Source organism: Cicer arietinum, chromosome 3, assembly GCF_000331145.2.
Source record: "Cicer arietinum cultivar CDC Frontier isolate Library 1 chromosome 3, Cicar.CDCFrontier_v2.0, whole genome shotgun sequence".
In the NCBI taxonomy this organism is placed as follows: Eukaryota; Viridiplantae; Streptophyta; class Magnoliopsida; order Fabales; family Fabaceae; genus Cicer; species Cicer arietinum.
The window spans coordinates 62,228,365-62,252,637 of NC_021162.2; the positions used below are offsets into that span (position 1 = coordinate 62,228,365).

General features: G+C 28.7%; 2 protein-coding genes across 2 annotated transcripts; one reads left to right on the forward strand and one right to left on the reverse strand.

The window, feature by feature from the left end:
• The first annotated feature begins 1,269 nt into the window (after positions 1 to 1,269).
• On the forward strand, positions 1,270 to 8,390 carry LOC101489914 (lysine--tRNA ligase, cytoplasmic). The gene is made up of 17 exons (XM_004492981.4): positions 1,270 to 1,457; positions 1,565 to 1,640; positions 2,222 to 2,293; positions 2,393 to 2,558; positions 2,642 to 2,735; positions 3,595 to 3,680; positions 4,111 to 4,232; positions 4,305 to 4,364; positions 4,961 to 5,086; positions 5,167 to 5,449; positions 5,540 to 5,639; positions 5,731 to 5,887; positions 6,485 to 6,628; positions 6,715 to 6,783; positions 6,878 to 7,021; positions 7,105 to 7,191; positions 8,123 to 8,390. The coding sequence occupies exons 1-16, from the start codon at positions 1,402 to 1,404 to the stop codon at positions 7,141 to 7,143; spliced, it is 1,794 nt and encodes a 597-aa protein (XP_004493038.2). The 5' UTR covers positions 1,270 to 1,401; the 3' UTR covers positions 7,144 to 7,191; positions 8,123 to 8,390.
• Positions 8,391 to 13,862: 5,472 nt separating this feature from the next.
• Positions 13,863 to 18,807, reverse strand: LOC101489497 (AP2/EREBP transcription factor BBM-like). Its single transcript, XM_004492808.4, has 9 exons — positions 18,393 to 18,807; positions 17,527 to 18,076; positions 17,329 to 17,411; positions 17,164 to 17,172; positions 16,979 to 17,067; positions 16,606 to 16,679; positions 16,405 to 16,455; positions 15,404 to 15,480; positions 13,863 to 15,038 (listed from the first exon to the last, which is right to left on the reverse strand). The coding sequence occupies exons 1-9, from the start codon at positions 18,634 to 18,636 to the stop codon at positions 14,164 to 14,166; spliced, it is 2,052 nt and encodes a 683-aa protein (XP_004492865.1). The 5' UTR covers positions 18,637 to 18,807; the 3' UTR covers positions 13,863 to 14,163.
• Between the last annotated feature and the right edge of the window lie 5,466 nt (positions 18,808 to 24,273).

A 24,273-nucleotide genomic window follows, 5' to 3' on the forward strand; every position in this document is an offset into this window, starting at 1 on the left:
TTGTATTTATTAATGAATAAGTTAGGCTGAAATGGTTCAAATAAAATTTATGAATATCAAACTTTCTGATAGGATTTTTATTTAATGTATTTCATTATATTTGGTTTTCATTTTTTATCGTTAGAGAATTGCATTGATTATTTTAAAATTAAAAAATGAAATTATTAATTAGGTTTGCTATAGTGTCTAACTAATTTTTAAAAATACTCTAATAGTGAATTGATATTGTAAAATTTTAAAATATTTATTTTATAGATTTACTCCAATATTTCAAAAAGTTATAAAATTATAGTATTTTTTTATTTTATTTTAAATATTAAAAAATTATACAGTATAAAAAAATTAAAAAATATCTATTTACCGAGAATATAATATTTTTAAACCAATACATAAAAGGGTGGGGTTAAAAAATCTATTCATGGAGAGGAAATACATTGAAATTGATATTTTAAATATTGAATACTTTTGATTATTTTGATTTAATTAAATTCCTTTTTTATAATTTTTTAATTTGCTATTTTTTACTTTTTATTTAAATTTATTATGTTATTTAAGTCAATTTCTGTATCACTGTCACATAAGCAATTTTTTTTAGGGTTAATGAGAGGTCTTCATTTAAACCTTCATATGTATTTTTAACAGATACATTTTTAATAGATATATTTTTAATAGATATTTACTATAGATTAATTAATTAATTGATTAAATTATTTGTTTTAATCGATTGTATATATGCATGTGTGTGTTTATAACAAATTAATTTTTATGTCTAAGTGCACTTATTCTCTCTCTCTCTATATATAGTTTAATGTCTAACAATAGTTGAGGCATTGGATATTAATTTGTTATAAATATGATAAAATATTATCAAATACATACATAAATTTGACTATTTTTTTGGCTACGCCCCTTACTCTAAGTAATGCTGGGAAAGTACACTAATTTTTAATTTACGTTGAAAACAAAGATCGTTATTTTTTTACAAAATAAAATACAAATTATTATATGGTTACTGACTTTTTCGTTGTAAAAGTCAAAAAAGACTTTTTGATTATAGTTTTTTTTTGTTTCCTTACAATTTTATTTCACTGGAATGAATTAATTTTATTCGATATACATCTGATACTAAATACAAATATATTTTTCTAGTAGAGATACAAATTTTAATTCACGACTATTATAACGCTAAGTAATATTTTAACTTTTTTTATTACCAACGTAAAAGAAAAGTTGGTAAATCAAATAAAACATAAAGCCCACTAAACAAATACAAGAGCCCAAATCCGAGAAAACCCTAAAACATCTGTAACGTCTTCTTCACTCTCCATTTCCATCTCTTAAGCGTCGCCGTTCTTCATCTTTTCTTCCACTCCTCCCAGCTGCTACTGTCTTGCCATTCCAATGGAAACACCTCCGGAGCCTCCGACCACCGCCGCCGGCGAAAACATAAGCAAAAAGTGACTCATCCTAACCATTTTCTATTTGCACAATTCAGTTAACTATCACTGTTAAATGAATTTGATTTTTCTTTTTTAAACTTTTATTTCCATCACTTTGTTTACAGTGCACTCAAGCGTGAACTCAAGAACAAGCAGAGAGAAGAAGAAAGGAAACGTAAGGAAGAGGAGAAAGCCAAAAAGGTATTTTGCGATCATTCAATTAAGGACCCTGTTTGTTATTGATTATATAAAATATTGATTTTGTTATTCCGTTATTTGGAGATTATTTTTAATTCGAGATTTTTGAGAAAATGAGCGAGCTGTTCTGTTTTTATATGTTAAAATCACTTTTGTATGTATGACTTAATAATATTTTATCAAAATGATAACACTAAAAGATTTAGATATAAAGATTGATTTTTTAGAAGCTACTAAAAATAGCTTCTCATTTTAAGCAATTTTTTGATATTTTCATTTTTAAAAATAACATGTGCCAAACATATCAAACTTTCAAATGCGATTTTTTTTTTAAACTGATTATTATACTAAAAGCTGCAAAAATGCACCTACATTTATTTAATTTTTTAAGTTAGTTTCTGTATGCTTTAGTAAAAATTTGCGGAACTAACTATGGTCAATACAGAATGAGCAACCTTTGATCAGTAATGAATATTTATATTTTGAAATTAAGTTTCTAATGTTTTAGTAAATTTTTGCGTGATTCTGTTTTTGCATCGAATTCAATTTCTGAAATTTTTTATATAATGTATATTATTTTCTAGGCTGCGGAAATGCAAAGTGCTAAAGAGAACAAATCTGCACCTGTTGCTGATGATGAAGATATGGATCCAACAGTAATACTCTTCTTTTGTCACTGCAACATTTTTGAGATGTTATTTCAGTTATAGAATGTTTGAGGAGCTTTTTTTTCTTACTTGGGTTCTTCATTGCAGCAATACCTGGAGAATAGGCTGAAGTATCTTGAAGCTGCAAAGAAAGAAGGCAAAAACCCATATCCACACAAATTCTTTGTTTCTTTGTCTATTGAGGAATACATCAAAGAATATGGAGGTTTAAGCGATGGGCAACACCTTGAGGATGTCTCTGTGTCTTTGGCTGGTAGTCATCAATTTCTTTGTTGATTTTTTGTTGTTGAATTTCTTTGTTGCTTTTGTTTATCTAATTGTTTTTCTATTTTACAGGTCGAATCATGCACAAACGTGCCTCTGGTGCAAAACTCGTCTTTTATGACCTGCATGGTAATGGTCTTAAGGTTCAGGTTATGGCCGATAAAAGGTACTCATTGTTGGTGTCTTCAATTTTGCGAGTGTATAGATGATAGTGGTCCAAAATATTGTATCAAGTTAGCATATGCCAATTATTAGTGTTCATTTGTAGGGAATACTTATTTCACAATTGCAGATACCTGTAAGCTTATGAGAAAATGAGTGAACACATTTTTTAGAATTTGTTTGCCCTAAAGTTTTACAAATTTATTATGATTTTTTTGGAACATATTCTTTATATAGTTTCTTTTCATTAAGAAAATGCAGAAACAGACAAGCTTTTAAATTTAAATCTGAACAGTTAGGTCCATTTGGATGCTTAATGTCGTTGAACCATCTGAAAGCCTTTCAGCCACTGTTCAACATTGAGGAAAAATTTGTACAACATTGACGTATTATAAAAACTAGATTAGTCATTGATTATATGAAATTTATTTATATGCACCGACAATTGTAAAACTATTTTACACTTGCATTCAATTTAACCGCACAATGTGGCCACTTTGTTATGTTAGTTCCTAAAATATCCCCACAAATATCTACATGGTAAGCTGTGATTTGATGTATGTGTAAAAAAGTTAAGCATTGTACGTGCATATATATTAAATCATTTGTATATTGTATCAATTGATAAGAATAAGGTAACATCAGTATTATCAAATAGCCGACATAGTGGCGCTATAGCTTAGCGGACTTTGAAGTAGTGGACTAGTGGTTTTGCATTTCAATTTCTGAAGTTATTTTTTTTTTATATTTTAGCTCTTTCTTTAATTTTACCTTTTTATATATCTATTTTAGATCCCATATTTTCTTCAATTTTTCATTTTTAATTTAGTAGAATAGAATCAACTAATATATCTGCAATGCAGTAAATCAGACTTGGATGAGGCCGAGTTTTCCAAACTCCATTCTAATGTGAAGCGTGGTGATGTTGTTGGCATCACGGGCTTTCCAGGTTTGGCGCGTTATATTCTTTCAGCATTGTTCCTGTCTGTAATTCTTTGACTTGAACAATGAATACTTGCAATGAGGATAATAAGTTTTTTTTTAAATGTATTAATTATTTGTAAATAGAAGTAAAATAAGATAAAAGTCTCGGATAGAAAATAAAAGTATAAGTCTTATTAGGATAATTTGCGTATTAAATAATTCTATCTTCAGACTGGGAAAATGCCTAACTGCCATTCATGAGACAATTGCAAACCTTTTTAAGCATCCAAATTTCTCCAAAGTGCTTGCTAGTGGCAAAATTTGCAGGCCACATTAGTCTCACTTTCATTTATTTAAATCCTACTAATTGGGTCATTGTTTTTCTGTTTGAAATTCCATAATTAGGATGTATTCTGTTGTATTTTTTTTAAGATTTCCCTTCATTAATTGTCCAGGTAAAAGCAAGAAGGGAGAGCTTAGTATTTTTCCCAGAACTTTTGTAGTTCTGTCGCATTGTCTGCATATGATGCCAAGACAAAAATCCGCTGCTGCTGCTGCTGATAATGCAAATTTGAAGGTAAGTATCATTACTTTAAGTTTGCTGCTGTTGATGACAATACAATGACGTCATTACTTTTATGATCTGCAGAAAAATGCATGGGTACCAGGAAGTACCAGGAATCCTGAATCATATATTTTGAAAGATCAGGTATTATGGCATGAAATGCAGTCTGATAGATATTTTCAGTGCTTTAAGTCTGCTGCATACTATCTTATACCTCCAAACAAATCAGAGTGGGTGATTAATAGGGGATACTATCTTATACCTTTTGTGGTTAGGGTTTAGATTAGTGAATGGGTTGATACATATATAATTTTATTTATCTTTTAATGGTTCAGTTGCAACTTGCCAGACCCTTTGTGATAGTTAAATGGATTGATTTTCATTGATTTCTAGCTGCCTTGCTAAATTTTTCATTTGTTTGAAAATTGATATCAACTGAATATCAAATGAACATACATACACTAGGGAGTAAATTGACTCATACTTTTGATTCAAAGACACATTGCAACCCTGAAGCATGTATCTTTATTTTAATTTTTCTAATATTGAAAGATAAATTCGAATTTCTGTGGCGTCATTCTTCTAAGTATAATATATACTGGTTTTGATAACACTTTCTGTAGAAACTGAACAAAGTTATGTGCTGCATTATCTCCCATTTTCTTTCTATCAACATATATATATATATATTATGTACTGATAAAAATTTGATTTATTCAATTCATTATCTTTTCTTATAGGAAACAAGATATCGGTTACGCCATTTGGATTTGATGCTTAATCCAGAGGTGCGAGAAATATTCAAGACTAGGTCTAAAGTCATTTCTTACATTAGAAGGTTCCTGGACAACCTTGATTTCTTGGAGGTTTGTTCTGTTTTTGAGTACTCTTGTGTTGGATCCCTGTGATTTCTTTTCTTCCCTTCACCTATTTTTCCACCACTCAGGTTGAAACACCTATGATGAACATGATTGCCGGTGGTGCTGCTGCTCGTCCTTTTGTAACTCATCATAATGACCTTAACATGAGATTATTCATGAGAATTGCTCCAGAACTCTATCTGAAGGAGTTGGTTGTTGGTGGGTTGGACCGTGTTTATGAAATTGGGAAACAATTTAGGAATGAGGGTATAGATTTGACTCATAATCCTGAGTTTACTACTTGTGAGTTCTATATGGCTTATCAAGACTACAATGATATAATGGAGATAACTGAGCAAATGTTAAGTGGTGAGCATTTACTAGGTCTTTGTCTGTCACATAGCTTCTCTTATTATCTTTAAGTCATCTTAATCTCATTTTGTTGAAACCATTGAATAGGTATGGTTCAGGAACTTACAAAAGGAAGCTATAAAATCAAGTATCACGCAGATGGGATTGATAAGGATCCTATTGAAATTGACTTCACTCCACCATTCAAGTGTGTGGTGTGCTTTTTCTTGCGATGATGGATATTAACATTCTATTATTTTTTATGAATGATGATTGATTTGGATTTTTTATTGTTACAGAAGGATTGACATGATTGAAGGATTAGAGCAGATAGCCGGCCTCAATATTCCCAAAGACTTGTCTAGTGATGAAACTAATCAATATCTGAAGGATGCCTGCTTGAAGCATGGAATCAAATGCCCTCCTCCTGAAACAACTGCTCGTTTGTTGGATAAAGTAATCTTATATCCTGTCCCCCTCACTGTTTTGAGTATATTGTCCCTCATTTTTAATTTTTTCTTTTTATGTGAAGGTTGATTATATTTTATTTTTCTTTTATTTTGTGGGAGTGTTTATCAGTGTTATTTCCAATGGTATACTTTGAAGTTTTACGAATGATTAAAGATAATAAACAGATAAGACGACCTTTTCAGCATTATTTTTCTGTGTTATGTATGACAGAGTGTAATACATATGGATGAGAGGGGGAAAACCATAGACTTTACTCGTTTAAAGTAACAGCTAGTATTACAGTAGTTAATTGTATCTTCCTGTGAAGAGGGTAGGGTAGGATCAGGTAGTGAATCTTCGTATATCAGTTTGATTTTTTTAACTTATAGTGTATTATGTTTTGCTTAATGTCTTGATTGAGTTAGATTTATGATTTAAAATTTAGAGGAAAACCAAAAAAAGGCTTAAAAATGATTTGGAGTTAAATGGTACATCTTTATATATGGTTCATGACAATACAATTTAGCATTGTTTGATCCTAGTTTGTAGCCAACACCACCTAGTGTGAAAAAATGACATTTGATTGTTCTTCTTGTATTGCAGCTTGTGGGGCACTTTTTGGAGGAAACATGTGTCAATCCTACATTCATCATAAACCATCCTGAGATTATGAGTCCTTTGGCGAAGTATCACAGATCAAAACCAGGCCTGACTGAACGTTTTGAATTGTTTGTCAACAAACGTGAGGTAATATCATGACATTTTGGTGATTGATTTTTTAAAAATATTGATGCACAATTCTGATTATGATCACTGTTTTTGTTACTTTTCAGCTATGCAATGCTTATACTGAATTGAATGACCCTGTAGTACAACGGGAGAGATTTGCTAATCAACTCAAGGTGATAAGATATGATACTGCTGGAATATGCTCAAATATGGGTGGCCATTTTTTCTCTTAAAATAATAATAGTTTTTATTTGTTTTGCATCTCAGGATCGGCAATCAGGTGATGATGAAGCGATGGCTTTGGATGAAACATTTTGTACGGCTTTGGAGTATGGTTTGCCACCAACTGGTGGTTGGGGTTTGGGTATTGATCGGTTGACCATGTTATTGACTGATTCACAAAATATTAAGGTTCTTTTTCTTTTCTCACTATCTATTTGCATGATCACTTTATGCTGAAAATATGTTATAACCATATGTCCTTTTGGTTACAGGAGGTCCTGCTCTTCCCTGCCATGAAACCTCAAGATTGAGCTTTGAACAAAAGCTGTTAGATATTGTCTCAATGAAATTATTTACAGGTATGATCTGCCGTAGTCATTAAGCAGTTTAGTAGTCTACATGACTGCTCGGTATTTTCATTGGAAAGTATGGGCACCATTAGAGGTGTTCATGGTTAGGTTTTTAGTAAAAATAAAACCAACCCAAATTCATATTAGAACCAGACTTATGTATTGAGGTGCTTTCATCATTTTAGATGTGAGGCAACTAAGCTAAACAGTCAAACACATCTCTTCTAGATTCACATTTCATGGTATAGATGTGAATGACCAACAAATCTGGGTTTGTAAGGACCAGAAAATAGCCTGAGTTTATCCTCCCAATTTATGATACCAATGTCCTAAGCATGCCGACACTAAGATTCAAAGTGCTTAGTCAACTCAGATTTGAAATTTGAATTGATCCTATTGGATTATAAAATACGAATTTTAACCACAATAATCTTATTGATCATACCAACCAAATTGGGTTGGTTGCAAGTCTGTCTCTCCTGGATTACTTAACTCAATTTAGTGGTGATGTAGTACACTATTTACCAGTGATGGAAAAGAAAATTCTTCAATTTCATCTTTATCAAATCACAATGGTGGAAGCATTTCTCTTTGAAGGAACAGATAAAACCTCACCACGACAATGCTTCCACCATTTCTTAGAGTTTAAAGAACTTATGGAAAATGAGTTTATCACAACAACAATTATATTTATTCAGTCTCCATTATTATTGGCTAAAGGTTGAAGAAATGTTTTTCATTTTGTTTGATTTTTTTAATTGGAGTTATCTACCATTTTGTTTAAAATTTAGTTCAGTTATACTTGAAATGCATGATTTTTCTAATTGTAATTATTCTAACAACTGATAAATCATTGTTTTGCTGATTGCTTTTTGGGTAATATTACTTTCTTTGTTGGAACTCGAGTGGTTTTATTCTTTCATTCCTCCATTGATTTCAGGTATATGAGAAATGCATGATTATTAAGATGGGAGCTCATTAGTTGTTATATCTGACTGTTAATCCTCCGGTGTTGAGATTACTCTTGTTGGGTTTTGATGGCTTGCAAGATTCTATACCTTTTATTTTTCTGTTTTTCTGTTTTGGGTTTCATTATCTGTTGATTTGATAAATTTTTGTGTCATATTTATTACATTTTTGAGAGATTATAGTTAATGAAATATATCATTTATTAGTATTAAATGAAAATTTTCCAACATTGTGATTTATGCTGTGAACGTATTCATATACTCTATAAATGCACCACCAAATTGATGTTTGCTTGTGAGCTACATAATTTGTTTGTCTTCGAAGAACACTTAACCTAAAGTTTGGTAAATGGTTCAATAGAGATCTATAATTATCTAGAATAGCCCCTATTTCAGTTTAGATAATATGGCCTCTTGCACCGTTGGATATACATTTTAATCTTGAAATAATGTTCCAAAAGCTGCACTACATTAACAACCATTGCATCTTCAACCCTGCTTTGAATCACTGGCCATAAATCTGCCACAGACCAGATATATAGCTCCTTGTCACGGCCAAAAAATCAGGTCCCATTCGTTCTCCTAATTTCTATCATAATGTGGACTATTTGGGGCGATGGACGCATTTATTTTTCAGATATACACGTGTTGGGAGACACCCTACGTCTGCCCTAAGAACACCTTTATTTTGTTGTACCCTCATATTCCAAATAGCCATCCGATTGCGGACACTCAATTCTGCATTATCAATTAGACTTTCCATGTTGTTTTACATTTCTATTGTTTTTTACATTCTTTTTTGAATAAAGTTACTTCGATATCACAATGAATGTTAGTTTAATAAAAAAAGTATTTTACAATAAATGACATTTTTTATTTTTAATATAATATTAATTTTTTTTTCCATTGTACTTTTGAATTATTACGTGAAATATTTCCAAAACATCAACTTCAATATTTTATTTTCGCCATAATTATGACTACTTTTTTTTTGCCATAATTTTTTTTAGAAGATACTCATTTTTAATTTAAGAGAATAATAACTAAGGGTATATAAAAGTCCAGTCAAAATCAAAATAATGTTGTCTTTAAGTCATAGTTCGATTGACAAAAGTCGATATTGTTAGATTGAACATCTTATTTTGGATTCGAACTCGAGAGCTTGTAGTTGTGTGAGTTATTTTCAGTGAAATTCGCGTTCACATGACCAAAAAAATTAAAATAATGGTCAAATCCCAAAGAGAGAGTTTCCACAACCATAAAGCTATAGGGCATTGGATTTGGTAAATTACTAATATAAGGCTCGATAAAAAAGACAGGAATGAGCATTCCCAGAACTTGTTAGCTTATGATAGGATTCTATCTGAGAAAAACACATACACAGAGGCACATGAAGCGTGCAATTTTATATTATTGGATTATTCTAACCTCGAATCCCTTCTTTTCTTTCGCTCATCACCTACCAATACAAAATTTTAGTTAGACAGACAAACAAACAAAAATGTGACTTTATTCAATCATAAATTAGGGATATGGAAGAGAAGATTAGTATTTTTTTAATAAGATAAAAGTTCATATCCTTCAATTTTGTTACCCGAGCAATGTTGCAAATGAAAATCTTACACTCAAGAGTAGGGCTTTACAAAACATTCGGTTATGAGGCTCAAATTTAAAATCGGATTTAAATTTATTTTAAATACCGTTAAAATAATATGGTTATAATCCAGTTTATTTATCAACCGGTTGGATATCACTTATGTTTTATATTTGAATTTGATTTTCATCCGATTTTTATCCACTAAACCCTCAAAAATCCTAAATCCCCAAAACTTAGATTTTGAATTTGTCATCACCCCACCGACTTTCCACCTTCCGACTTCGTTTTTCTAATAATTTATTACTAACTTAATTGATATATTACTAACTTCATTTAATCAATTGCTTCATTGAGATATTACATATTGTGATAATTAGTTAATAAACTAAGATATTTAATATTTATTGAGGAAGACTAAAATATGATAGACTAAATATTTTAAATATAATTTTTTAAATTACTGATATTTAAAGGATGATTTTTTTTTTTCAAAATGTTACATTAATATGTTACGTTGGAAATGATATAGAGATTTATGTATTGCTCAAACTTAACTTAATTATAAATGCTCAAGACAAAAGTTAATGTATTAAATCAATTAGATATTTTAAATTTACTAAATCTTGTCGTGATGGTGTTCATCTCGGTGTTGGAAGTAAACTTTCAAGTGTTTGTATTTTCTACGGTTTTATTATGGTGCAGTAATTGTTAAATTTGATCGAAGAAACTCTCAAGTGCTTGTATTTTCTACGGTTTTAGTAATAAGTAGTTTATTGAACTAGTATGAATCAGAATCACTAGTCTTAATGAAATTAGTAATAAATCAATTTTAATCACAAGTTATTATAAGCAACATGTTCAATTTTAATCACAAGAGAAAATAATTGTATGGTTGATGTATGTTTTTTATTGAACTTTCATTTTGTAAAAATAATCGATTTTTTTAAATAACCGGTTTTTAAACTATGAATAAATAATTTTTTAAAAATATATATTAGTAAACAATCAAATTTTAACCAATTTTGAGAAAAATCGATTTTAAAATTGAATTTTTTGAAACTGATTGCTTAACTTGAACCGGTTATTTAACCATAACCAATTTTACAATCGATTTTATAACCAATTTTAAATCAAATAATAAATTTGATAATAAATCTAAATCCATATATTAATTTTAAAACGGATATAGTTTGGTTTTTTTTTTGAAAAAACTAAATATACACAACCCTATCCAAAAGTACCAAAATATCTTTAAAACACAATTCTGCGACCTATCATGTACATATATATTCAACCTCTCCTATTCAATCCATCAATTCACACATATTAAAAAAAAATATATAAATAAAAGAGAAAATAATATTTTTATTAAAGTATTCTTATCAAGTATTGGTGTATTCTAATTAATTAGATAATACAATTAAAAAAAATATTACATTGTAAATTGAAAACTATAATTTATTTTATGACAATATTTATTTTTTTTACAAATAAATCATTTGTTGTGGATTAAAAAAATATTTATTAATAATTTGATAAAATTCAAATATTTTAACATATATGTCAATATATCAAATATTTCTACTATCTTTTAGCATATAAATTACACTTACTGGATCTTGTATATGTGATTATCTTTACATTTTTAATTTTAAAATACCTAGTGCGGTTTACCTTAAAAATAAAGTAATGTTCAAGTCTCATGACTTAGAGGTTAGGAACATTTAGCCCCGTAAATTGGCGCCTCCATCACACTCATGCATTGGTTAATGCGGTCAACAGAGTTTAAAATTTATGCATGTAAAATACATATACTAATATTTTATGTTGCTATTTTATTATATATTTTTATAAATAGAGTGAATGTATAGTCTTTAAACTCTAAAAACTAAAGAGGTGAATGTGTGAGAGATAAAACATGATAAGTGTTGGTGATATTCAAATATGTTTAGTGTGTATTTATTGTTTAAACTCCTTTTAGATAATATTAGTCTTTTTAATATTATTAGGGAATATTTTTTATAAACAGAGAGAAAGAATTACTATAGAGCTTGCAAAAGAAAAAGAAAATAGTATAGAGCATGGGAACAAAAAGTAAGGAAAGGATTGTGTTGTGACCCACTGAGTACACGTTAGTATACTTTAAGAAAGTATACTTTTCTTGGAAATCTATTTGGTAAGAGGGTAGGGTTCATATATATGCATGAATAAGAGTGAAAATAATCCTGCAACCAAGCAGTGGTGCATAGTATGAAAGAAAGAGTTTTGATAAAATAATAGTATGGTTTTGTTTCCAAGGAGGCACGACCACCCCGCTTATTTCTCCCATAAAAATATCAATTCCATCATCGATTTTCATGCTCTATTTGGATCTATTTGTTTCACTTTTATTAATTATTAATTAATAATTACTTTTTTATTCATAGTTACTATGACTAGTCAATATATACTAGTACGAATCACAAACAAACAAAACACCATTAGAAGAAACCAAATTTAAAATAGTTCACTTTTGTTGTTTTCTCATTTAATGAAATACAAGACAAAGGGTATTCATGACCAACAATTAAAGGAGTCATAGTAAACTATTAAGATTAAAGATCATTGTTTTTGGAGCATGCACATTTGTTTCTATGATTTTAATGAGACATGAAACTATGTGGTACTCTAACCAACCATTTTTATAAGAAATTAAACTATTAAAACTAAGGAAATGCATTGAAGAGTTACTTTTAAATTATAATGATGATGGAAATTTAAATAATATTATTTGGTATCCCTTTAATTAGACGACAAATAGAGTTTTGAGGGTACGTGTCCAGACATCTCTATAACCCCAACAAATATCTACCCACCACAAACACATGTAGAAATTTAAGTGCGGAGTTAGTCCTATATCCATTAAGAATTAGTTAAACAAATGAAATTATTGAAATACAAAGATTCGTGATGATTCAAATACTCAGATTATTAAGGTTTTTGTGGAGACGTTGGTGTCTAATTAGAATTCTTGATGGTTAATGTCTATATTTTGTTGTTACTCCTGATGCTTCTTAGAAGACTCGCCAATGGTATTAGAGTCCATAATTTGACTAAAAGTGATGATTTTATTTTTATCAAAAGTCTTATTGATAATCTGGCGGTCAGATAGCTTATCGATTACTCTAACTTAATAGGAAATTATTAGAGTATAAAATGTGAGTAAGTCTCATGAAAATGTTAATGTTCAATCTTGATTAACAATATATAAATGATGAAGAAACCATATACCAATGTCTAAAAGATTTAAAGTATTGGATGAAAATGTTCGCAATTGTTGTTCGTCTAACGTGACGATCCTCCCAATGTTTTAGACTCTCGTCACAATTCAACATAGTATTAGAACTAGTTTAATTTGACGAGGAAAAGGTAGTGGATACAAAATGTATTGGATCTTAGTGTTGAATGTTTTTCTAAGGGTGTAGTTAGAGTGTTCTATTGGTAGGTAACAACATTACAAATATAATAATGTGAGATACTCGTACTTAAAGGGAGATATTGTTGCAATTCTAAGGATTAATCAATATCCACTATAACAAAAAATAGTTTTAATAGCGATTTTAAGAGTTATAAAATGTCATTCAATAACACAATGAATATCATATAATTGCACTATATATAATAACTTCACTTTCAATAGTGTTATTGTGAAAAATGTTATTGTATGTCTTTTTGCGACGGAAACTCATATATTCAATATTTTAAAATTTGTTGCTCTTGGTAGTTCCCTGGACGCACTCCAATTAACAAGACTTTAACTTGGAGACTACAAAAACAACACTAACCCTTGTGATCACCTTCCTCCAAAAAAAAAGTTTACTCTACTAACTATCCATCTTCATTTATTCACCTTGAGGGAGGAGTGATAAAATAATTTGAGAGGAGTTATTGAATGTAATGAGTGATACAATCAAATAAATATTTAATTTATATTTGGTGTTATGGAAAAAATTATTACACTGTTAATCAGTTACAATTATCAAATCATTATAAACATTTGATTTTAATCATAACTATTTTAAAAAATATTAAAAATTCAAAATTTGAGAATTTGATGAAGAAAAAAAAAACGCTACAATACCAACATATTCACATGAACAAAAACTCCATCCTCTGTATGATCCTGTAATTATTCAAAAAATTACAGAGTCTAGTTCTGATGATAAAAAAACTTGGCAATGAAAAAAAGCCTACATTCTCTAAGAGTTAATTCCCAAAATTCACAGTAAAATGTTCTACCATGACTAACATTAGGCTACAATAATTAAATTACCCTGCAAGTTAGAATATAATTCCCCTCTAAGTAATTAAACCCTTCCAAATGAAAATGAAACAAAACCTATATCTTCCTTCTTTCATCATTGATTGAACCTTCCTTCATTCATGCAACAAAGTGAATGGTGGACAAAGAGACACATTAGTAGTCCTTGGTGTAATTGTTGGAATTGCAGTTGGAACCCAATTATTATTATTATTGCTATTTGACCCTCCTTGATCAACCGTTAATTGTTGCTGATAATACAAATTCCTTGCATGTGCATGATAAGGATCACTTGTTCCAAAAACATTCTCATAACCAAATCCCTTTATCTCATTCTCATTAACCATTGGAATCATATAGCTCCCACCATAACCATTATTACCATGATCACCACCATAAACAACAGAGTTAGATGCAGAACTGTTATTATCCATTGAACCAGAATCCATGTTCATCATATTTTGTAAACCAGAATTTGGTTGAAAGAAATTGTGAGTGCTGTTATTGTTACTGTTCCCTAACTGTAGTTGATGATGAATGTGATCATAACTATGATGATCATCAGAATCTTGTTCTTGTTTGCACCAAAGCTTTTGAGTTTGAGTACCATAAGTGTAATTATGTAATTGCATGTTGTTGTTGGTTGTAGTATTGTAAGGATGATGTTGTTGTTGGAATGATAGACCATGCCAAGCTCCATAGTTGTTGTTGTTGTTGTTGTTATTGATGGTTTGATGATGATCAGTTAAATGTGAAGTGTTGATGATGGTTGTACTATGATCTTGTTCTGTTCTATGGACATTATCCACATTCAATTCAACTACTTGCTCCATGTCCTTTAAACGCTTTGCAGCACCACCAATCGGTAAAGTGCTGCTTTCAAGTATGCTTTTCACATCGTATCGATTCATGTCGAAGTTTGTCACTGCACTTAGTCCTCTGAATTTTATGGCTGCTACATCGTATGCCTCTGCTGCCTCTTCTTGAGTGCCTGAAAAGTTACACCACTTTGTCAGTTACATTGATTCAATCAAAAAGAGTCATTGTTCATATACTTAATAATATTATGATGAGAAGTTTACATGATTATGACATCTATAGAAAACTTAATATGCATTTACTTTATAGTTATTAAACTTATATATTCACATGCATATTATAGGTGTAAGAGCTAAGTGCATGTGTGTATAAGTGCACATGCATATTAGACTAGTGGATTGGATAATTCATTATTACCAACATTAATAAATTAAGGATTGATTTAGAAGATTATTTATCTCTGTTGAAATGTGAAGTAGGTGAGAGTATAAAACATGTATCAAGTGCATATAAGATTAAATAATGAAATTAGCTTACTGAAAGTTCCTAGGTAGAGATCTTTGTTGCCTGCAACTCTTCCAATCCTAGCTTGCCATCTACCATGTTGATGATGTCTGCAGTCATATAATTGAAATATGTTGATATTATCTTGACTAGATCAAGCATATAGATATGTCATATAATTGAAATAACAAGAAATGCTTTAATTAGTGTATATGTTGATATTATCTTTGACCAGACAAAGCATATATGAAATCATATATACAGCCTCTATTGTGTCTTGTTTGTAGTTTGGTAAACTAAGGGACATCAAGAAATTATCTTTTCAACTTTTAATATTATAAATTATTTTTTTAATTATATAATTTAATTGATACCACAGAGTGCACCTGTTCATTTTTAGTATGCTTGTTAAGGATATAAATATACAAATTTTCCATTAAAAAATATATTGAAAATTGTGTATTCAAACTTATGAGTCAAAATATTCTCTTTTCAAAACAAAGTTATTATAGTTTTTATTTCTTAGAGCATTTGTTAGTAATAGCTAATTAATATTATTTACCTCTCTTTTAATATATCATTCACTTTGTAATCCGTTTGGTCTTAAATGTAAGTAACTTTAAATTAATAAAAATTTGTGTATTTAGTCCAAATTTTATGTCAAATATATTAATTTTTGTTGACCAAAAACTATATTAATATTTAAAACTAGAAGGAGAATTTATGAACGGTGCATATTTAGATACTTAAGTATAAGGTTAATTTAGTAAAGATTAAATTCTATCTATTTTATTTATACAATTTTATTAATGCATATAAAAGGATGGAAGAAGTACTACCATCGATTTTGTTCTTTCAAAATAATTTATAAACAAAAAATCAAGAAACAAAACTTCAATTGAAATTTATTTCTAGAGAAATTACTAATATTTTTCTATTAAGTGAATTGTTAAGTGGACAACAATTCGTGATATAACAAGCAAATCTTATAGACAATTTATTAATATTAGTAAGAATTATTTAGTCAAATGTACCTTGTTACTCCTCGGTAAATGGATGCACCGCGAGAAAAACCACTACTTTTCCTGTAGCAATAATTTCACATAATGTATCAATAAATAATCTATGTTTTTTTTTACTAATATAAAAAAAAATTACTAGTAATACTGCAAAAAATAAACAAAGATTCACAAATCATATTAATTAGTAATAGTGCAGTGGTATTTGCAAATTACCTTCTCAATGACGCAACGTACTCTTGCCTTGTCATGTGCTTCATTTCTTCCAATTCTTTTTCATAATGGCTAATCTAAAATTCATTCATTGTTGACCAACACATAAAAGTATCCAATATCAACAAGTTAATTATCACATTATTATAATAAAAAATTGCATTATAAGACAAAAATAATACATCTCTATATAGAAATAGACACATTCCATCAAATGAGGAAAAATTAATGAATTTGTTCATTGTACATGGACATTAATATAGGAATCATTACTGTTTACTTGTTAATGCCAAAAAACCAACACGACCCTTAATTTGTTGAGGGCATAAACATGAGAAAATGAAAGAATTAAGAAGTGGAAAATTAATTAACTCACGGGAAAATTTGTTGTAGTAGTTGTTCCCCAGTATTTTAGTGCTGCCAAATCATAGGCTCTAGCTGCCTTTTCTTCTTTGTCATAACCTCCTACAAATACATTACCATATTTTAACAATCTTTTTTCACTTTTGCCAAAAATAATTATATTTTTAAAATTATTTAAACGAATCATTTTCTACTCACCCAAGTAAACTGCAAAACCATGTACATTGATGAAGACCATAGAGGAAAAAAGCATGCAAAAAGTGAAAAAATTAACATGTTAAACAACATTTTTTTATGTTAGTAATCAAAATTAAATTAAAAAAAAAAACATAAAATTAAGGAACAAAAATTTGTAGATCTTACCTTGTCTTCCTTTACGAGTTTGCCCCTCTCTTCTACAACTATTGTCCCAAAGATGAGCCTCATATCTCCCTGTCCATCTATGCCTTCAACCAATTCAAAACCCTAAATTCATCATCATGCATCTCAAAAAAAAAAACTTTTTTCCAAAAAAACTATATAAATAAAAAAATAAATATTTTTGGCATTGAAATAGAGAACCTTGTTACACCACGGTATATGGAAGTTCTTTGACCAAATGTATCAATGGACTTTCTAGGCACAGTATTTTCATTGACACCACTTTGGTTGCTATCAAGTGCCGCCGTTGTAGTTGCCGGAGGTTGTTTGTTTTCCGATGATGAACTGATCTCACCACTCACATTTGCATTGATAAGAGGAACTGATGAACTTGACTGTGAACCAGTACTCATTGAAAGTGATAGAGTTTGCACACGCCCTCCACTTTCATTATTGTTGTTTTCTGGTGGTGGTTGGTTTCTTAGCCATGTTTTTATCATTGACAAACCTATGGAGTTTGTGTTGCTTGTGTTTCCATCACCACATACAGCTTCCGACTGAACCGGAAGCTGTATTGAAGAATACGGCGACACAACTGAGTTGCTGCCGTATTCTTGATGGTCTGTAAAAGAGTGTCCACCAAGGAAGTTTTCTAGCTTTGGTTGAACTTGTTGATGGTTGTTGTTCGCATTTTGATTAATGCATGAAGCTCCCAATAGTAGGTTTTGGTTGTTGTAGTTCTGCTTCCAATCTAAAAAAAAAAAAAAAAAACTCAATTAGTAATGTATAAAATTTGAGATTTGATGTGACACTGTTTGTCATGTGACATATTTATCATGAGACTCAATTCATCTAAGTTTAATAATAATAATAATAAAAAAGTTGTATTTGATTCTATGATACTACTTTATATTTTCATAAAGTAATATAACAAAAGTAAAACCCTTACTAGAAATAAGGAAGAAGAAGAAGGTAGAAATATTATTATAGAAAATAAAATTGTTGAGGAAATTAATATTAAGTAGTTAGTGATGTGTGATGAGGTATTGGTGAAAAAGAAGTGAAACCTTGAGTGGTGTGAATGTTGTTATTTGTGTGGAAAGCTTCATAAATGGAAAAAGGATGAGAAAGGTGGTTGAGTGAAGAGTGATGAGGAGTTGAGAGATCAAAGCACTGATCTTGTTGTACTTGATTAGAACTTGAGATTCCATCAGGGTGGTTGAATCCAAAACGAGAAGCCACCGTTTGATCTTGAGTTGAAGGGTGTTCTTGTGGAGAGAGAGAGAAACCTAACAAGTTCATAGAGGCCATATGTATATGTTTGTGAAAAGAAGAGAGAATAAAACAAGTGAGAGAGATCACTGATAACTCAAGTTAATCTTTGTAGAGAAGATAGGATTTGGTTTGTGATATGCATGAAGTGGAGGTAGTAAAGGTTAAGTGAGAATGAAAGAGAGAAGAAGGAGAAAGGTCAAATTCTTGAACAACTCAAAAATTGGAAAAAACATTTATAGTACAAGAAATGAGACAACATTTATTTTATACTGGTATACTTAATGCATATACATGCTACTCCCTTTGAACTTGATTGTTTTAGACTTAAAGACACACATTAAAAAATAATAAATTTAAATTCATTTAATTTTTTTTATTTATTAAATAAAAATAAATTTTATTTAGTATATGTTTTTGAAATTTTAAAGATATATAATAAAAAATATTATAAATTATATCCTTATTTAAATAAATAAAAAAAATCAAAGTTATAGGATTTAAATAAAATATTTACAGATTAGAGATAAAAAATATCACATAAAGAGTATATATACACACACGAGCACACAATACATGAACACCGCTCTTATTCTAATCTAACTTGAGATCTTTTAGTATAATATTTAAATATCGCTTCAATAAGGTTGATAAAAATAAATGGATGTGGTCCATTTTTTATTTTATAAATAAATAAATCAAATAATAAAATTTAATAGATTTGATTTAAATTTTAGACTAAATATATTTATTTTTTATTTTTATTATTATTTGTAATAACTACAATTCTCATTCCCTATTAAATATTCCCAGTATATGTGGTTATTAAGAAAGTGAGCTTAATGAATAATAATGTAGAAAAAAGATATACATCGTATCTGACTAGAAAGATAACGGTGAGAAATGAAGATATTAAAATAAATAAACGAAACTGATAAAAGAAAAATAAAATGGGTTGCAGCTAGCTATAGTTAGAATGCACGGTTAGAACAATCTTAAAATTGAGCATAGTGAAGTGGAATGCATGGCATGTGTATGTATGCATATTTGTGTGTAAACACATGTAGAAGAAAGAGAAAGAGAAAGAGAAAGAGAAATAGTAATAGTAATAATTTTCTGACAAAAAAGAAGAGATGCAGCCCCTCACCACACCCATTTATTCACACCCATTTTCATTTGGATGGACATAACATTAGTCACATCAAGTCATATCCTATCATATCATATCAGATTAATTTCACAACTTTGCTTTTATCTCATGAAACAAAAAACCCATCACTTTCTCACATTCCGTCATTCTATCCCATAAGTATCACACAACACATTATTGCATTGCATTGCATCTCCTCGTCCCCTAATCATCAATCTGCTCTCTGCTCACCCCCCGCTCCACACGGGAGTCTCTCTCTCTCTCTCTCTTCCATGCACAATCCCACAACGCAATAATTCCTGCATCGCAGACAACCTTTTTTCTTTTTTAAATTAAGTAAATGACATGCACTATTTTGTCATACCATCCTACTTTTATAAGTAGTATTTTCAAATTTGTAGTCAAATTGAATATGCTATTAGATGTTATTATAAAATTCATTTATATATTACTATTATCATAGATATGGTTACATCATTCAAATTAAAGGTTAAGTATAAAAAAAAAGATTAAATGTCAAATTTTTAAAATAATTTAATTTATATATAATATTAGTTCATTATTAAAATATTTAATTTTTATTATAATTATTTTTTAAGTTAATATTTAAAATAATTGTGACGTGCTGAGAATATAAATTTTGTTAAATAATTAATAATATTAAATTTTTATTGAAGATGAAATAATCAAAGTTACATAAAAAAATGAGATGATCAAAATTACATAATTACTTAAATGGGAGAAACAAAACAACATTTGAACCTATATTAAAGTTTATAGGTGTCACTTACTGTTAAAAGTTATTGGGTCGATCCTTGTCTTACTCTATAAATAAATTTATTACATAGAATAAAGTTGATATTTTTGTGTGCAATTTGAAAGAACTTTTTTTAGCACCATCCTCTCACCCCTCTTTTGTAATAATGTGGTAAATTTTTTAGTTGAGTCGCGTATAGATCGCATTTTTAGATTTTAAACTCGGAATATTGGTTAAAAGAAAATAAAAAGGCCTTAAAGAAGAAATGGCCAAACTATTAATTAAGAGTAATAGTATTTGAGGCTAAAAAAAGTAATAATATCTTTGTACACCTCAAATATTTTCCATTAATTAATGTTGTATAGTCCTAGTGGTGGTAATAGGAAAATAGAGATGCACGGGTTTTGCACCTTGTGCCCCTATGAGAGGACAACAACCCTTGTCTTCCGGGTTATATATTTCATTCTTAAAAGTTTGTGAAGAGACAAAATGGAGCAAAATCTAACTCCTAAGCTTCCAATATCGAATATCTCAGATACCGTATACTAGTATACATAATACAATTATATTTTTGACAAAAGTAGTTGGAGTATATAATTGTTAACAATAATGATCTAAACTTAAACATTCAATAAAGAAAAGAGAACTAATCTTTAGCTAGACTTTCATAAATAAATGAATAAAGTTGACGTATGTTAGTATTACAGAATATATATATATATATATATATATATATATATATATATATATATATATATAATAAAAAGATCTAGATAGCAATATTATTTAACATTTCTTTTTATATTTGTGATGTATTAATATAGACTATAAAGAGTTTGTCAACAAATGAAATCTTTTAATGAGACGTAACTTTGTGAACAAATCAACAATTTGTGAGGAAGAGAAAAACGATAGATAATAGTTTTATTCTGAAGATGATAACGAGTAGAATAACAATCAATATCAATGTGTTTGGTGCGTTTATGAAAGATAATGTTATGAGCAATTTAAATAACACATTTGTTATAGCAGTGCATCCGAGTTGGCTTAGAAAAAAAGATATTCATATCAGACAAAAGTCGACACAGATAAATTATTTCCGCAATAGTGGATGGCATCGAACAATTCAGCTTCTGTAGAAGAGAGAGAGTCATGTTTCTTATTCTTCCAAGAAATAAGAAAATCTTCAAGAAAGATATAAAATATTTTGGTAGACTTACGATTTATAGGGTCTCCAGCCCAATCAACATCAAAATAAACAGGTAACTCCAATGAGAAAAAGATAGAAAGAGAAGGCTCTGAATATCAGTTACCTGAGGATAACAAAAAATATGAAATAACAACCGCTCAATGTATTGTAGTGGGAGAAACAATATATTGACTAACAATGTATATGAAAAACATGCAATACCAAGTTTGATAATCCTAAAATACACTAAACTGACCAAAGTGTGGTGCAACGTGAGATCTGATAAAAAAAACACCATTAAAGAAAGCATACTTTACATTCAACTCAAAAGGAGTATTTATTGCTCTAATATTATAAAGACCAATTTGTTCAAAAATGTTGACAATATACCTATATTGGGAGATTTTGAAAGTATATCATATATAGTAACTATTTATATGGCAGTGAGATTTTGAACTTGTAAATGTTTTATTTTATCTTATATATATCTTGTTTTCTACCCCTAGTATTTTGTACTTTGAGTAGCGTTCATATTGTGATTATATTATATTATATTTTGTTTTAAAGTTAAATGATCTAGTGTATCAAGTTAACAATCAAATTGTCCTTTTGTTTATGACCACGCGGTGTACAATCAGGTTGAATAATTATGATTTAAAATTTAGATTAAATATATTATTTTAATTGATAAATTTTTTCTTATATTTGATATAGAAATGAGTATATGAAAGAGAGTGTACATTTACTTATATTTTATTATAAGTTAGATGTGCTTATAGTTTGTATAAATTTTGTTTAGGTGATACATAACGGGCACATTTCATAGTAGTAGTGTGTTAAGATAGAAAGAAGAAAGGAGATAGAGATGGAAGAGAGTGATTAGTTTAGTAGAGAGTTGGAGTGAGGATTGATAAAGATTGATCTCGAAGGGTGCAATTCCATACTGTAACTTTGACCATAAATAAAGGAATCAAAGACTACGGTAAAACACACACATGGTCGTAACCGCTTTTTTCTCGTAAATATAATTTAAAGTGATGATTATTATATTAAAGCCTGTTGCCGGTGCCATCCCCTACTATTGCCACCACCACCCCCTTAACATAAACACATGCTTAATTAATAATTCTACTCTTACTACATTAGATAAGTGTCTTCTACCAACACCGTTCCTACTATATCTTACACTTCATTCATATTTCAAATCATCTTAAATATATTTATATTTGATTGATTTCTTTTTTTCTTATATTTTTCTGATATAATATTATTAAATTTAATTTAAATATTTATTTTGAAAATTGTGATCAGTGTCATGGAGAATATAAGAAAAGTTTATATATTGTATTAATTTGTACATAATTATTTTTCTTTGTCACTAAATAATAATTGTAGTTTTTTTTATTTATAATTTTAAAATTTTTACATTTTCTTTTTAATATTTAATTGCACTTTTTTTCTCTATGCTAGTTTTTTCCGTCAATAAAATCAATTACATTTTAAATCTTGGTTTGGTGAATTACATTTAAATTTTGGTTTCGTGAGGAAATATATATGAAAAAGGAAAAAAACAAAAAGTTGCATGTTGATATGCAGAGGATCAAAGAGATTGAATTGACAAGGAGGGTCGTAACTTCAACTTCATTCACTAACAAAATAACAAGTATTTCATTTGTTATATAATAATTGTCACACATTTCAAATTTTAAGAAATAACAATTAAACTATATTATATTAGTTACTTTATTTAATTGTTCTCTCAAATTATTTAATTTCATTTTACATTTATGATAACCTGTTTCTTTTTAAGTTTGTTTCTTTTCATTTGTCATTTTCAAATATCAAAGTAACATTAAATATTTTGTCAAAATTTTCTGTGTTTGTTTAATTCAAATAGAGAAATAAGTGTCTTGGTATAATAAATATTTAAGGATGAAATAAACAAAATGAAATTGTTTATTAGAAACAATAAAATTTAATAATTTCATTGTTTGTTAATGCAATCTTAAAGTGACAAATTAAAAAGAAATTGAAGTAGTACTAAATATCATATTTCTTTCATTTAATTATTTATTTTAATTAATTTGTACTACATTCTATATAAATCTAATTTTGGTTTTTATATACAGGAGTACATCCTTAAACATTTATATGGAGTAATATTTATATTTAGTATTAGGGTATCTCTAATATAGACCTTAAAATAAGTTTAAAAGTGGACTTTACCGTTTTAATAAAAAAATGGTTGTTTTTTCAAATGAATAAAAGAAGAAATGTGATATTTACTAAAAACAGTAAGACTATATATTTAAACCTTTTATTTTTTTAGGTACATATATATTAGAATAGTCCTTAATATTAATTAAAATTTAAATGTCGAGTGTATTATGACTTGAATATTATCAAAGAAAAAATTAGTGAATACTCAACTACATTTTTTATATTTTGACTGAAAAATAGAAATAGCAGTATTATGATGTGACGGTGATGCATGTGATAAGAAAAGTGAATTAAAAAGAAAATGACGTTAAATTAGTATATAAAAATTATATATATATATATATATATATATATATATAT

What these genes read in the sequence shown, in the direction of transcription:
- LOC101489914 (XM_004492981.4), top strand. Translation starts at nt 1,402, where the DNA reads ATGGAAACACCTCCGGAGCCTCCGACCACCGCCGCCGGCGAAAACATA. An exon ending in GGCGAAAACATAAGCAAAAA is followed by an intron (nt 1,458 to 1,564) that starts GTGACTCATCCT and finishes CTTTGTTTACAG; the next exon opens with TGCACTCAAGCGTGAACTCA. An exon ending in AACTGAGCAAATGTTAAGTG is followed by an intron (nt 5,450 to 5,539) that starts GTGAGCATTTAC and finishes ACCATTGAATAG; the next exon opens with GTATGGTTCAGGAACTTACA.
- LOC101489497 (XM_004492808.4), bottom strand. Translation starts at nt 18,636, where the DNA reads ATGGCCTCTATGAACTTGTTAGGTTTCTCTCTCTCTCCACAAGAACAC. An exon ending in CAACATTCACACCACTCAAG is followed by an intron (nt 18,077 to 18,392) that starts GTTTCACTTCTT and finishes TTTTTTTTTTAG; the next exon opens with ATTGGAAGCAGAACTACAAC. An exon ending in TCTCTACCTAGGAACTTTCA is followed by an intron (nt 15,039 to 15,403) that starts GTAAGCTAATTT and finishes GTAACTTTTCAG; the next exon opens with GCACTCAAGAAGAGGCAGCA.